This window comes from Meles meles, chromosome 17 (genome assembly GCF_922984935.1).
Source record: "Meles meles chromosome 17, mMelMel3.1 paternal haplotype, whole genome shotgun sequence".
Taxonomy (NCBI): domain Eukaryota; kingdom Metazoa; phylum Chordata; class Mammalia; order Carnivora; family Mustelidae; genus Meles; species Meles meles.
Window position 1 is genome coordinate 59,640,538 of NC_060082.1, and position 16,001 is coordinate 59,656,538.

The 16,001-nt window shown below is 39.0% G+C and overlaps 1 protein-coding gene and 1 long non-coding RNA gene across 2 annotated transcripts in view; one reads left to right on the forward strand and one right to left on the reverse strand.

Annotated features, from left to right (window-relative positions):
• Nucleotides 1-16,001, reverse strand: part of CATSPERE (catsper channel auxiliary subunit epsilon) — a 147,748-nt gene that overhangs the window by 88,513 nt on the left and 43,234 nt on the right. The window contains exon 7 of the mRNA XM_045983515.1: nucleotides 15,533-15,610. Within this exon, the coding sequence (XP_045839471.1) occupies nucleotides 15,533-15,610 (78 nt within the window). The remainder of the gene's footprint in view (nucleotides 1-15,532; nucleotides 15,611-16,001) is intronic.
• LOC123928385 overlaps nucleotides 1,194-16,001 on the forward strand; it is a 51,129-nt gene continuing 36,321 nt past the window's right edge. The window contains exon 1 of the long non-coding RNA XR_006815683.1: nucleotides 1,194-1,292. This is a non-coding gene — a long non-coding RNA (uncharacterized LOC123928385). The remainder of the gene's footprint in view (nucleotides 1,293-16,001) is intronic.

The following is a 16,001-nucleotide window of genomic DNA, read 5'->3' on the forward strand; positions in this document are numbered from 1 at the left end:
TCCACAAGAAATCAATAGGAAGAGGGACGCCTGGGTGGCTCAGTTGGTTAAGCGGCTGCCTTCAGCTCAGGTCATGATCCCAGCGTCCTGGGATCGAGTCCCGCATCGGGCTCCGTGCTCAGCAGGGAGCCTGCTTCTCCCTCTGCCTTTGCCTGCCACTCTGTCTGCCTGTGCTCACTCTCTCTCTCTCTCTGACAAATAAATAAAATCTTAAAAAAAAAGAAATCAATAGGAAGAAATGAATCTGTAAACAAATATTTACAGCACTAAGTCATTATTAGAAAAAGAAATCCTGAGGCAAATGATTAATACTGGAAATTCTTAAAAACCCAAAGAGATTAAAAACAAATGTACATGATATCTGCTTGCTATTAAAATAACTTATATCTTTTAAGGTTTGGCTACAGTTTAGAAATGTTTCTTTTACTTCCCTGTTTGTTCTAACCACGTGACATTTGTGTCATATGATATCTATCTTTTTTCAATTGAGACTTTCCTTTTTCTTGGTCTGATGAGTAATTTTTGGATTGTATCCCCTATTTTAAGTATTATATAATAAGATTCTAATTCCTATTTAAATCTTTCATGTTATCCAGTAGTTAATCTGTTTAGGATCAGAATGCAGGTCCTAGATCCCTTTTGTGGACTGTGGTTCAAATGTCAATTTAACTTATAGAGCTACAGCAGGGCTATTTTGTCCCACTTTTGTATTAACGGGAATAAAGGACTCCACAGCACCAGGTGGGGAGGGGAAGCTGTGTTTCCTTGTTATTACAGGACAGAGGTTGGTCAGAGTCCCGCCCACAGGCACCACGGGGAAGGGGTACTGCCTCACTGCTGCATTACTTCCTTATTACAGGGTGGAGTTGACGGGGAATTCCATCCGCAGGCTCTGCAGAGGAGGGGTCCCACAGCGTTCTCAGAAGGCAGAGGTTGAAGTCAGAGTTCCACCTGGCAGGATGAGGCGCTGCCTTGTGAGTGTGTGTGTGTGTGTGTCTTATGCATGAAAAGTCGTGGTAATTAGCTTGGCCTCTTTGGTACTGCAGGGTGGGGATGAAAGTCAAGAGCTCTGCCTACAAGCCTCGTGAGTGAAGGGCACTTCCTCCTGATTGTCCAGGGGTGAGAGTCAGACTTCCACCTTTAGGCTCCGCAGGGGAGGGAAGGTTCCTCATTACAGCAGGAGGTGGGAGGAAGAACAGGGCTCTGGCCAATGGGTCCACTACTGCAGCCCCTATTATAATGGGAGATGGGAGCGGCTCTTTTTGTGTGGTGGTTGGTGCAAGAATACACAGGTATGTTAAAAAAAACTTCTGTCCTGGGCCACCAATGGGTCTTTCTGTTCTTCTGGACAAAGAACTCGGGCCTTTCTTGGGGCTTGTTTTCTTATGTGCTTGCCAGAGTATAGAGGAGACCAGGAAAAATTCAGGGAACTCGCGGGTAGGGCTCTCTTAGAATCTCAAGGTCCCTAGCCACATCTACTTTCCTTTCTCTGTCCTTCAGTATTTCTGTGGGTGAAATGCATTTTGTCTAGGGTTTTTCTTTCATTATGAATAGTGGCAGAAGTCAAATGAAATGCATTTACTCCATCTAGTCTGAAATTGGAAACTTGACATAATATATTTCAAAACTATCTACTGTCATATGGAAAATGGATTGTAGGGTGGAGATAGAGTGAGGGCATTGAGATTAGTTAAGGAGCTTTTCCTTGAGAAACTAGGAGGCGGGACTCCTGGGTGGCTCAGTTGGTTAAGCATTTGCCTTCAGCTCAGGTCATGATCCCAGGGTCCTGGGATTGAGTCCCATATCAGGCTCCTTGCTTAGCCAGGAGCCTGCTTCTCCCCTGCCTGTTCTGCCTGCTGTTCCCTCTGCTTGTGCTCTCTCTCTCTCTCTCTGACAAATAAATAAAAAAAATATTTATTAAAAAGGAGGGCGGGGACTGGGAGGATAATGGTGTCACGTACTGTTACGGTGACTCCTGTGGGAAGAACAGATTTATAGGGAAACTGGAGAGTCCACTTTATCCACACTACATAGAATCTGCTTATAAGACCTCTAAACAGGAATGCCACTGGTCCGTTGAATTTATGATTTGGAAAGGTAAGAGGAAAGTTCTTGCTGGAGGTATGAATTTGTAACTCATTATTGTATAATATCGAAAACATTTGGGTCAAGTAAGATCCCCTAAGGAGCAAATGCAAAGAATCATTGAAAGATTAGTGAAGGAAGAGGAGAAAGTAAAGGAGATGGCAAAGGGTAACATGTAAATCGGAGGGAAACCAACATGTTTTGGTGCTAGAGAAGCCATTAGAGGAGAGTGTTTCAAATAACAAAGAAGTGGTTAAACATGTTAAATTCTGCCAAGTTGTGAAAAGTGTCCATTAGATTTCATGACATGGAGATGGACTTTGGTTCCACAATTCAGTAGATTAAAAGTAGAGTCACCACAGCGACTATCCTGATCAAGTTGTACAACCATGTATGGAAGTTCTTGGCTGTAGAAACTGAAGCTGCATGATATGAATTGAAGAATGAATGGAACTAAAAATATATTGTACAGAGGTTTAGCTCCGTCATGTAAAGAGCTTAGAAGGTGTCACTACTATTACTACAACAAGGAAAAGCTGGACAAATTAAAAATCAATGACTTTTCTTGAGCCCATCCAGGGAACTGAGTCTGCAGTGCAAACTACCATCCCAAGGTCTGTAGAGACAGGTGAATCCAGAAAGTCATAGTTGAGAATCTATTTACATGGAGAAGAAGCTACTGAGCCATAAACTGGTGGTAAGGAACACTTTAATGGTAATTTTGACAAATTGCGGGAAGCTGAGTGCGAGGTCAAGAAACTCCTTATGGTTACAATTTTAGGGGAAACTCCACCAGATCTCACCATGAAGACTAGAGAAAGATCCCTCACAGTGGAGACTAGAGAAAGATCCCCTCAGGGCTTTGGCAGGGGGAAAGGAAAAGTAATCTTTGTGAAATAGACAAAGAGCATTTTCCACAACAAAGGCCTGCTCTTCAGGGAGAAAGTCTTTACCAGAGCCCTGTCCCAGAATCATAGGGGAAGTTATTCCTTTCACTCCTACCTCCTCTAGACTTTCAGTCTCAATCAGTTAAGGGGGGTTGAGGGAGGAAGCTATACAGGAATAAACATTTCTGGAGGTCACATACCAGAGATGCAGGCCCACTAAAAGACTGACATTTAAGTGGGAGATTGTACAAGGCTCCCCTTGCGCATACCTTACTATATCAAAAAGGCTTCAGTATAATAATGGATCATAGCTTAAAGAACTGTAGGACATATACAATCTCTGAAGAGAGGAATTAGGCGTGTCTAAAGTCAAAAGGGGAGACAAAAACAAGAACCTTAAAGCAGTTTTAAGCTTCTGGCACCTGTAGTTACAGCAAACATGAAACCAAGCCCAATTACTGGCCAGATTAATATAAATCCATGTTTACAAGTGGCCTATTTAACCTCAGTTCCCATTACCCAATTTAACATATGTGACTTTCAACAATAACAAACAAAATTGCAAGCTTGCCAAAAGGCAAGCAGAAACAAAGTCTGGAGAGAAAGCAAACTTCAGAACTAGAATCAGAAATGATACACATATTAGAATTATCAGATAGCTAATTAATAATAACTGTGATTAATATATTAAGGACTCTAATAGAAAAATTAGAAAATATGGAAGAACAGATGGGTAATGTAAGCAGAAAAGTAGAAATTCTAAGAAAGAGTCAAGGAAATGCTAGGAATAAAAACAATGTAATAGAAATGAAGAACGCTTTTGATGGGCTCATCAGTGAATTCACCAGAGCTGAGGAGGGAATTAGTGGGCTTGAAGGTAGGTCAAAAGAAAATTCCCAAACTGAAATACAAAGTAAAAAAAAAAGGACAGAACTTTCAAGAACTGTTGGATAATTTCAAAAGATGTAGCACATAAACAACTAGAATGCCAGGAGAAGAGAGAATGGAGCAAAATAAATATTTGAGGTAATAATGGCCAAGAATTTTCAAAATTAATGACAGACACCAAAACAAAGATCCAGAAGCTCAGGGAACATCATGAATACTAAATGTAAAACAATTACTCCAAAGCATACCATAGTCAAGCTTCAGAAAACTGAAGGCAAAAACCACATCTTTGAAAAATGCTGGAGGGGAAAAAAAGCACTGTACCTACTGATTAAGAAGAATAATAATTAAGAGACCTCTTGTCAGAGGCACACATGCAAGAAGAGAGTTGAAATATTTAAAGTTGAAAGAAAAAAAAATCCACCAACCTAGAATTCTATGTCCAGCAAAATTATCCTTCAAGAGTGATACAGAAATAGAAACTTTCTCAGATGGGGTGCCTGGGTGGCTCAGTTGGTTGAGCGCCTGTCTTCGGCTCAGGTCATGATCCCAGGGTCCTGGGATTGAGCCCCACATCAGGCTCCTTGTTCAGCGGGGAACCTGCTTCTCCCTCTGCCTCCCCCACTGTTTGTTCTCTCTCTCAAGTGAATAAATAAAATCTTAAAAAAAGAAAAAAAAAACTTTCTCAGAAAACAAAAACCAAGGGAATTCCTCACCACCAGAACTGTCCTGCAAGAAATGTTAAAATATTTTCTTTGGGGCACCTGGGTGGCTCAGTGGATTAAAGCCTCTGCCTTCAGCTCAGGTCATGATCCCAGGGTCAAGGGATTGAGCCCCACATCCGGCTCTCTGCTCAGCAGCGAGCCTGCTTCCTCCTCACTCCGCCTGCCTCTCTGCCTACTTGTGATCTCTCTCTGTTAAATAAATAAATAAATAAAAATATTTTCTTCAGACAGAAGAAGAATGATAAAGGTAAGAAACCCGGACTTACATAAAAAAGAAAGAGCATTAGAAAAGGAGCAAACAAGGATTAAAGAAAACAATTTCTTCTTATTTTTGTATTGAGGTAAAATTAACATATGATTAACCACATTAAAGTTTACAATTCAGTGGTTTTTAGTTCCTTCATGATGTGCAACAACTATCTTTTTCTAGTTCCAAAATGGTTTCATCAACTTGAAAGAAAACCCTGTACCCATCAAGCTGTCACTATTCTTGAGTTCATCCAAAAAATAATTGTTTAAATTAATAATAGTAACAAAGTATTGGACTACAGTCCCACATGGATAATTAAATGAATGACAGCAATGTAACAGGATACAAGAGGGTGGAATTGAGAATACTTTGTTATGAGGAACCTAAATTAGAGTTGAGTGGAATAGTGTTATTGGAAAGTAGATTTGGATTAGTTGAAATGGACATTGTAAACTCCAGAAACTCCAGGGGAATCATTAAAATTTTTTGAGGAAATATAACCAATACACTAAGAGAGGAAATAAATGGAATCCTATACAATGCTCAATTAAAACCAAAAAGGCAGAAAAAGAAGCATCTGGCAATGAATAGAAAATAGTTACAAACATGGTTGATATTAAGCCAAATAAATCAATAATCAGCTTAAATGTTAATGGTCCAAATGGATCAATTAAAAAGCAGAGATTGCCAGAATGAATTTTTTGAAAAATCCCAATAAGATACAACTATAAGCTAAGTGAAATAAGCCAGAGAATTGCAACATATGATTTCACTCATATGTGGAATTTAAAAACCAAAACAGATGAACACAGGAGAAGGGAAGGGAAGGTAAAATAAGATGAAAACAGAAAGGAAGGCAAACCATAACAGACTCTTATGTATAGGAAACAAACTGAGGGGTTGCTGGAGGGGAGGTGGGTGGGGGAATGGAGTGACTGGGTGATGGGCATGAAAGAGGGCACTTGAAATAATGAGCACTGTGTGTTGTATGCACTGATGAATCACTAAATTCTACCTCTGAAACTAGTAATATAATATATGTTAATTTTAAAGAAGTAAAAAAAATCATTTTAAAAGAATTTTAAAAATAAAAATAAAAAAGGTGAATTAAAAATAAGATGCAACTATATGTTGTCCTTAAGAAACATGTTTTAAACATAAACCTCAGTTTAAAAGTAAAGAAATAGAGAAAAAAGTATACTAAGCTAAAACTAATGAAAAGAAAACTGGAGGACTATAAAATTTCAGACAAGGCCAACTTCAGCACAGAATTTTATTAGTGACAAAGAGGGCAGAATATAAAAATAAAGAGGTTCATTTCCCAAGAGAACATAACAATCCTAGACATGAATGTATCTAACAACAACACCTCAAGGCAAAAACTGACAACTGCCAGGAGAAACAAGAGAATCTACTATAATAGTCAGAAACTTAAATGCCACCACCCCATCAGTAGCTGATAGATCAATCAGGCTGAAAATCAACAAAAATATCCACTTAACACTATCAACAACTTAATCTAATTGTCTTATATAGAATACTCAATCCTACAACAGTAGAACACATATTCTTATCAAGATCACATGGAACATTCACCAAGATCAACCACGTTCTGGACCATAAAACTCTTATAAAATGTAAACCAATTTAATAGAAATTGTAGACTTCTGGGGAAGATGGTGGAGTAGGAGGATCCTAAACTCAGAAGATGAAGTGAAGCCGGCAGAACAGATTCTTCACAGTGAAACACAGAGAAGAGGGCACATGAAGGAGGACAGAAAGCAGATACATGTTCGGGAACCAAGCTGACCTGTGCGACTATTTGCGGGAGGGAGGGCTACGTCAAGCAAGAAGAAGGGAGAGGAGCACACTCCACACTGGGCACCCCAGGCACAGGGGCCCACAATGGGAAGATGAATCCCAACCATAACATTTGGCTTTGAAAACCAGAGGGGCTTAACTTCTTAAGTTCTTATAATCAGTGAGACTTAACACCAGGAACATTTTTTTTTTTTTTTTACAGATTTTATTTATCTGAGAGAGAGAGAGAAAATGAGATAGGGAGAAAATGAGATAGGGAGAGCATGAAAGGGGGAAGGATCAGAGAGAGAAGCAGACTCCCTGCTGAGCAGGGAGCCCGATATGGGATTTCATCCTTGGACTCCAGGATCATGACCTGAGCTGAAGGCCGTCATTAACCAACTGAGCCACCCAAGCACCCTAACACCTGGAACTTTAAAAAAACAGTGACTGGGGGAGCACCTGGGTGGCTCAGTGGGTTAAAGCCTCTGCCTTTGGCTCAGGTTATGATCTCAGGGTCATGGGATCGAGCTCCACATTGGGCTCTCTGCTCAGTGGGGAGCCTGCTTCCTTCTCTCTCCCTACCTGCCTCTCTGACTACTTGTAATCTCTGTCTGTCAAATAAATAAATAAAACCTTTAAAAAAGAAAAACAGTAGCTGGACTCTGGAGTAGCAAGAGGAAACTGAGTCCTGGCCATTAAAGAGACAGCACAACAACCCTGCTAAGATACAGCATAGAAGCAGTGGTCTGAAAAAAGCATGGGGTATACAGGAGGGAGATTTGGTTACTAATCACACAACATGCGCTGGAAGGGCAGGGATCTTTGGGAAACTTCTCCAAGAATAAAAAAGCTGGTAGGCACTATTTCCCTCCCCTTAGATACTTGAACACCTGCAGGAACCAGTGCAGCATCAACACTCTCCATTAGCTTGCCAACAGTGTGCTCTGCGACCATGTCCTCCTGCAGACTTACCTTCAACCCAGCCTCAGCAGCTCTCCAAATCAGTGCCAAGCATCCTCCCACAGTGGACCTCAGCAAACCTTACTAACACTGTAGACCCCAACCCCTGAACTCTTCCGCCAACCTACCCTCTCCAGCCTGGGCTTGGCAGTTTTCCCTGGTGGCTGCAAGTCCCCTTCCACAGCAGACCAGCATGGATCTTCCTGGCATCCACCCCAGGCTTCTCTTCAGAATTTGCCCCCTCCAAACTGGCTTCATAAGAGTACATCCAAAGCAGTGACACAAGTGTGGCATTGTGTAAGCAGCCCTGCTGGGCCAGTACCACTCCAAGTGACTCTTGACCTGTGGCCCCAACTAGGTCTGGGAGCAGAAAACTGGTCTCACTGCAGACCCCACCTGCCAATGAAAGATTCCCAGGGGACACACAGGAAGAGTGCCCTGTAGTTTGGTTCAGCTGCAGCCCGGTCAGTGTCTGGTCTGACCTAACTGAAGCCCAGGGTGGTCCCAGACTGGCCCATAACAACATAGGGACCTAACCCTGTTCACAACAGGCAAGGAGAGCCATTGCAGATGACTGGACTGAAGGCAAATGTGGCTCAGCCACAACAGTAGGACACAAGCAACACACACGTAAGACACCTCTGAAGTGCCAGGTTGTGGTGAACAGGAAACACTGCACTAAAGGGCATCAGAGGACCCTTTCTTTATAAAGCCACTACTTGCAAGAGTAGGAGACATAGCTGATTTTCCTAACATATAGAGACATACATAGAGAGTTGTATAAAATGAGGAGACAGAGGAATATGCCCCAAACAAAAGGACAAAATCACAAGAGAGCTAAGTGAAACATAGATAAGTAATATGCCTGATAGAGAATGTAAAGTGATGGTCATAAAGATATTCACTGGACTTGAGAAAAGAGTGGAGAACCTCAGCAAGGCTCTCACCAAAAAGATACAAAACATAAAAATGAACCAATCAGAGATGAAGCACTCAATAACTGAAATTAAAAATACACTGGAGGGCCATATACCATATGGAGTATTATGCTTCCATCAGAAAGGATGAATACCCAACTTTTGTATCAACATGGACAGGACTGGAAGAGATTATGCTGAGTGAATAAGTCAAGCAGAGAGAATCAATCATCATATGGTTTCACTTATTTGTGGAGCATAAGAAATAACATGGAGGACATGGGGAGATGGAGAGGAGAAAGGAGTTGAGGGAAATTGGAAGGGGAGATGAACCATGAGAGACTATGGACTCTGATAAACAATCTGAGGGTTTTGAAGGGGTGGGGGGGGGGTGGGAAGGTGGGTGAGGCTAGTGGTGGGTATTATGGAGGGCATGTATTGCATGGAGCACTGGGTGTGGTGCATAAACAATGAATTCTGGTACACTGAAAAGAAATTTAAAAATAATAATAATAAAAAAAATACACTAGAGGGAATGAGTAATAGAGGAAGCAGAAGAATATATCAATGACTGGGGGAACAGAGTAATGGGAAACAATCACACTGAACAGGAGAAAAAAAGATTAATAAAGAATGAGAATAGATTAAGGGAACTCCACAACACCATCAAGTATAACAATATTCACATTACAGAGATCTGTGAAGGAGAAGAGAGAGAAAATGAAGCAGAAAATTTATGTGAAGAAATAATAGCTGAAAACTTCCTCAACCTGGGTAAGGAAACAGAAATCCAGATCCAGGAGGCACAGAGAGCACTCAACAAAATCAAGTGAAGGAGGTCCTCTCAAAGGCACATAGTAATTAAAATAAGAAAAAGTAGTTTTAGATCATTTTAAAAGCAGTAAGAGAAAACAGTTATATACAAGGGAAACCACAAAGGCTATCAGCAGATTATTCAGCAGAAACTTTGCAGGCCAGAAGAGAGTGGCATGATATATTCAAAGTGCTGAAAGAAAAGAAAACACACACACACACACACACACACACAACAACAACCCAGCCACCAAGAATACTCTATATGGCAAAGCTCTCATTCAGAATACAAGGAGAGATAAACAATTTCATAGACAAATAAAAGTTAAAGGAGTTCATTACCACTAAACTAGCCTTTAAAAAATGTTAAAGGGGGTTCTTTGAGGGGAAAAGAAAGAACATAAGCAGGAGTAAAAAAAGGCAAGGAGCACAAAAGTAGTACAATTAAGTATGTCTATTTAAAATAAGGGGGTTTGCAAAATGAAGGATATGAAGTATGATGCTATATACCTAAAATGTAGAGGGGAGAGGAATAAAAATTTAGTGCCTTTGGAATAGATTTGAACTTGAGTGGCCATCAGAGTAATACAGACTGTTATATTCATAAACCTAATGGTAACCATAAATTTAAAAACACAGTAATTGATATGCACAAAATAAAGAAAAGGAATCCAAGTATATCACTAAAAAAGTTGGCAAACCATGAAAGAAGATAGCAAGAGAAAAAAAGAAACAGAGAACTACAAAAATGATCATAAAACAGGTAACAAAATGACAATAAATACATACGTATCAATAATTACTGTGAATGTAAATGGACTAAATATTCCAACCAAAAGACACAGGGTGATGAAATGGATAAAAAAGCAAGACTCCTAGGGCACCTGGGTGGCTCAGTGGTTAAAGCCTCTGCCTTCGGCTCAGGTCATGATCCCAGGATCCTGGGATCGAGCCCCGCATCAGGCTCTCTGCTCAGCGGGGAGCCTGCTTCCCCCCTCTCTCTCTGCCTGCCTCTCTGCCCACTTGTGATCCCTGTCTGTCAAATAAATTAATTAATTAAAAAAATCTTAAAAAAAAAGAGGAGAAAGTGGCTTTCCTTTAAAAAAAAAAGACTCCTCTATATGCTACCTACAAGATACTCATATCAGACCTAAAGACACATGCAGATTGAAAATGAAGGGATGAAAAGCATTTATCATGCAAATGGAAGTGAAAAGAAAGTCAGGGTAACAATATTACATTGGACAAAATAGACTTTAAAACAAAGGCTATATAACTAGAGACAAAGAAGGACATGACATAATGATAAAAGAAAGAATCCAACAAGAGGATATAATGATTGTAATAATTTATGCACCCAACATGGGAGTACCTAATTACATAAAGCAACTATTAAAGGAAGAAATTGGCATTAACACAACAATAGTAGGGTACTTTAATACCCCACTTACAGCAATGGATAGATCATTAGATACTTAACAAGGAAACAGTAACTTTGAATGATACATTAAACAAGATGGCTTTAATAAGTATATTCAGAATATTCTATCCTAACACAGTGGAATACACATTCTTTTCCAGAGTGCATGGAACATTCTCTGGAGTAGGTCATATGTTAGGCCACAAAACAAGTCTCAACAAATTAAAAAATACTGAAGTTATACCATGCATCTTTTCCAGCCACAGCACTATGAAACTAGACATCAATAACAAGAAAAAATCTGGAAAGAGAAGAGAAGAAATAACAACTGATACTTCAGAAATACAAAGGAATATAAGAGACTATTATGAAAAATTATATGCCAACAAATTGGACAACTAGAAAGAATTCCTAGAAACATGTAATCTCCCAAACTGAATCAGGAAGAAATAGAAAATTTCAACAGATTGATTACCATCAAGGAAATCGAATCAAAAATTTTTAAAAACTCCCAACAAACAAAAGTCCAGGAACAGATAGCTTCACAGCTGAACTCCAGTGAACACTTAAAGAAGAGTTAGTATGTTTTCTTCTCAAACTATTCAAAAAATAAAAAAGGAAGGGAAACTTCCAAATTCATTCTAAGAGGCTAGCATTACCCTGATAAGAAAACCAAATGAAGACACTATAACAAAAGAGAATTACTGGCCAATATCTCTGATGAAACAGATGCAAAATCTTTATCAAAATATTAGCTAACCAAATCCAACACTACATTTAAAAAAAATCATTCACCCAGATCAAGTGGGATTTATTCCTGGGATGTAAGGGTGGTTCTATATTCATAAATCAACCAACGTGATGCATCACATCAACAAAAGAAAGGATAAAAACCAAGTGATCATCTCAGTAAATGCAGGGAAAAAGCATTTGACAAATTACAAGAGCCATTCATGATAAAAGCCATTAACAAAGTAGGTTTAGAGGGAACGTACCTCAACATAATAAAGGCTATACAGGAAAAATCCACAGCTGACACATCCTTAACAGGGAAGAACTGAGAGCTTTTCCCCTAAGGTCAGGAGCAAGGCAAGGATGTCCTTTCTTGCCACTTTCTTTGAACATAGTACTGGAGGTCTTAGTCACAGCAATCAGACAAGTAAAAGAAAAGGCACCCAAATTGATAAGGAAGAAGTAAAATCTTCACTGTTTGCAGGTGACATGATACTATATAGAGAAAACCCTCAAGGGGATATAGTGACTATTGGAGGATGAAAGGATAAAGAAGTTATGGCATCAATACACAATGGAATATCATTTGACCATAAAAATGAAGGAAATGTCTCCATTTGCAACAACATGGATGAACTTGAGGGCATTATGCTAATGAAGTAAGCCTGACAGAGAAAGACAAATACTGTATGATGTGCTTGTATGTGGACTCTAAAAGACGCTGAACTCACAGAAGCAGAGTAGAATGGGGATTGCGGGGTGTGAGGGGGTGAGCAGAATGGGGACATGGTGGTCAAAGGCACAAACTTCCAGTTATAAGATGAGTAAATTCTGGGAATTTAATGTATAGCATGATGAGTATAGTTAACGACACAGTATTAAATACTTAGAAGTTGATAAGAGAGTAAATCTTGAATCTTAAATAACCCCACCACAGAAGAGAAAAAAAAAAAAAAGAAAAAGAAAAAAAGTAATTATGTGAGGTGATAAAGGTTAAAAAAACGCTACTGTGGTAATCATTTCACAGTACGTAAGTGCATCAGATCAGCAGTGTACAACAGAAGTTGATAAGGTTATACAATATTATATATCATTTGCATCTCAATAAAGCTGAACAAAGGGCGCCTGGGTGGCTCAGGTCATGATCTCAGAGTCCTGGGATCGAGTCCTGTGTCAGGCTCTCTGCTCGGCGGGGAGCCTGCTTCCCTCTCTCTCTGCCTGCCTCTCTGCCTACTTGTGATCTTTCTCTGTGTGTCAAATAAATAAATAAAATCTTAAAAAAATTTAAAAAAGGGGCGCCTGGGTGGCTCAGTGGGTTAAGCCTCTGCCTTCGGCTCAGGTCATGATCTCAGGGTCCTGGGATCGAGCCCCACATCGGGCTCTCTGCTCAGCAGGGAGCCTGCTTCCTCCTCTCTCTGCACCTGCCTCTCTGCCTACTTGTGATCTCTCTCTCTTTCAAATAAATAAATAAGATCTTTAAAAAAAAAAATTAAAAAAAAAGCTGAACCAGAAAGAAACCAACACTCATTACAAACAAAACAAAACATAGACCAACCCAAAATTCATCAATGGCAGAATGAATAAAAAAGGTATAGTAGGTTGAAATGATGAAATATCATACAGGAACAAAAATGAATAAACTATAGGTACATTGCAACACAAATAAATCCAATATAAAGTAGACCACCCAAAAGGAATATGCATAATGTATATAAAACATGATTCCATTTATATAATGTAGAAAAATAAACAGAAACCTAAAACCCATTAAACTGCATTGTTTAGGAATCATGAGGCAAACTAAAAATGAAAGCAGAGAAATTATTACCATAAAATTCAGAATAATGGTTACCTTTAGAGGGATACAGGAATTATACTCATCAACTACTAAGGTGGAGGGAGAAATTATGTCCACAAAGGTGGCACATAAGGGGAACTTCTGTACTACTGTTAGTGTTTTACTTCTTGATAGTGGTTATACAACTAATTATAATTATTCATTAAGGTATATACTAAAATTTTATGCTTTTTTCTTTATGATATAATTTACAGTTAAATGGTAAATAAAAAACCCTCAAAATTAAACCCTGAACTTTTGAATATTTTTTAAACCAAATTGTACAAATAAGTTATTCTGTACCCTACCCCTGAGCTGTACCCCACTGTTGGTCCTCTTTTCTCTGGTGTGGGTGTTGGCTCTATACTCATAGAGGAAGTTAATGAGAGACAGGGATGGGTTGAGGCCCAAAGAGAGAATAAAATACAGGAATGAGTTAAAGACGAGGGAATACTTAGAGTTCAAAGTCAGAGGTGGTTCAGGAAGAGAATGAAGAGTAAAGGGTAGAACGATGATTTGAGTGCCCGTCAGTCATATTACATATTGGCTGATAAAAACACGAACAGACAATTTACATTTATTTTGCCAGAGCTGTTTTGTTGATGATTTACCAAAACTGTAGCATTAAAATAATGCCCTCAAAATACTCATATGAAAAAATCCTGATTTGGTCAAGGCAAGCATCCTAGACACAGTGATATCTGAATTGAGACAGAAAACATGAGAAAATGAACATAGGGAATGAGAAGCTACCACAGAGGGAACAGCATCAGCAAAGACTCAGAGCCATGGAACAGCAGGTGTGTGCAGGGAAACAGCAGAGTGCTGTTGCTGGAGGTAGGACATGTGGAGAGCTGAGACCAGAGAAGAGTGGCGGAGACAGAATATTCCAGGGCTTTGTGTGCCACAAGTGTCTTAAGAGCCAAGAGTCTGCTGTTGGTAACTAAGAGCCATAGAAAGGTTTTATGGGAATGACATGGTCGTGAATAAACATGAAATTTTCAAAAAGCAAAGTCTTAGGTATGCATGGGTGAAATAACATTAAAATGCACATATTTTCACTTAAAAGGATTAGAAATTAAGTAACAGTAATGCTTAAAGTGTTTAATTACAACTGACTAATTGTATGCCCTCTAAAGCCATTTGCCAAATAAAACAATTCATTGATAGGCTGTCATTCTGATTCAGTCCATCTCTTGTGAATTTCATTACCAAGAGGCATGTAACATGCTATTCAAAAACCAGATCTTGACTCATTAAGACATAATATCATATGAGATTAAAACCACTCATTTTATATTTCTCTTCAATACACTTCAATTATAGCAGAAGACAGAACTCAGTTCTTGAAAGAAGTAAATTTGTAACAAATCAGAGAAAGGATTTACAGATTTTCTTTGAATTATGATGGAATATGTCCTGATGTCAATGGAAAATATCGTAAGTCAACAAGGCATTCTATGTGCCTAATCTACCAACACCATAGCTTAGCCTAGCCAACTTTTAATGGGTTCAAAACACCTATATTTAGCCTACAGTTGGGCAAAATCATCTAACACTATATCTGTTTTATGATAAAGTATTAACTATCTCATGGAAACCACTGAATACTGTACTGAAAGTGAAAAAAGTGGTCGTATGGGTTCAGAATAGTTTAAGTGTGCTGATGCTTTACTCCTGTGATGACTGCCGCCACCCAGCGTCGTGTGATGGTATCACACCACATATTGCTAGCCCGCTAGCCTGGGGAAAAGACCCAAGCTCAGGATAGAGTTTCTATAGAATGCATATCACTGCTATGGTTAAGATGAAAAACCACAAGTCAAGCCACCATAAATTGAAAACCATCCGTATTTATCCGCTGTGCTGCACCTTTAGGAAATTCACTAGTCTCCAAGTGGTAAAGGATTCACTAACCGACTGGACAGATATTGGAGGATGATTTTAAGATAGATGCACAAGGAACATCTTTAAAGCACTTTGAATGTTAGCATCTTCATGAATAATGCAGTTCATAGAAATTACAGACAATGCTCAATAGAATTCAAGAGAAAGATCTGTAATTGCGGTGATTGAGCATTAGCACAAAATCTCTACGATGGCGAAGGATACTGGACAATTAAGATGCATGTAGTTAGTTCTGAAATGCTTAAAATAGATTATCCGAAGGATAGCATATTTTTAAATTTATGATAATAATAATGTTTCCACCTACTAGTGATGGTTCCTGGGCAGTCCATAGCAACTCTTCAGGGTCCGCATTTTCTGGATCATATATCCATACAACCATAACCTATGAAATAAAAAACGTTTGTGTTTCCTTACATTTTGGGCAGATTTCATTTTTAGTTGTGGCAAAACACAACCATAAAAATGTTTTTATTTACTTAAAAAATTGTGATTATCCCATTAAAAATATCAAAAGCGATCTGTGTGTGTGTGTGTGTGTGTGTGTGTAACAAGTGGAACAAACCAAAGACCTATGAAGGAAGAGTTAAGATCTGTCTATACTCTTGAGGTAACCAATGTTAAAACTCTGTATGAATGTGTATAAATCTCTTTCTCTACAATCATAATTAGACACAGCAACCCCTCACCCCTGCACTTTCTACAAAAATGAAATCACACGATGCATGTTATTTCTAACTTGCTTTTGTTACTTATATGCCATGGTCATTTCAATA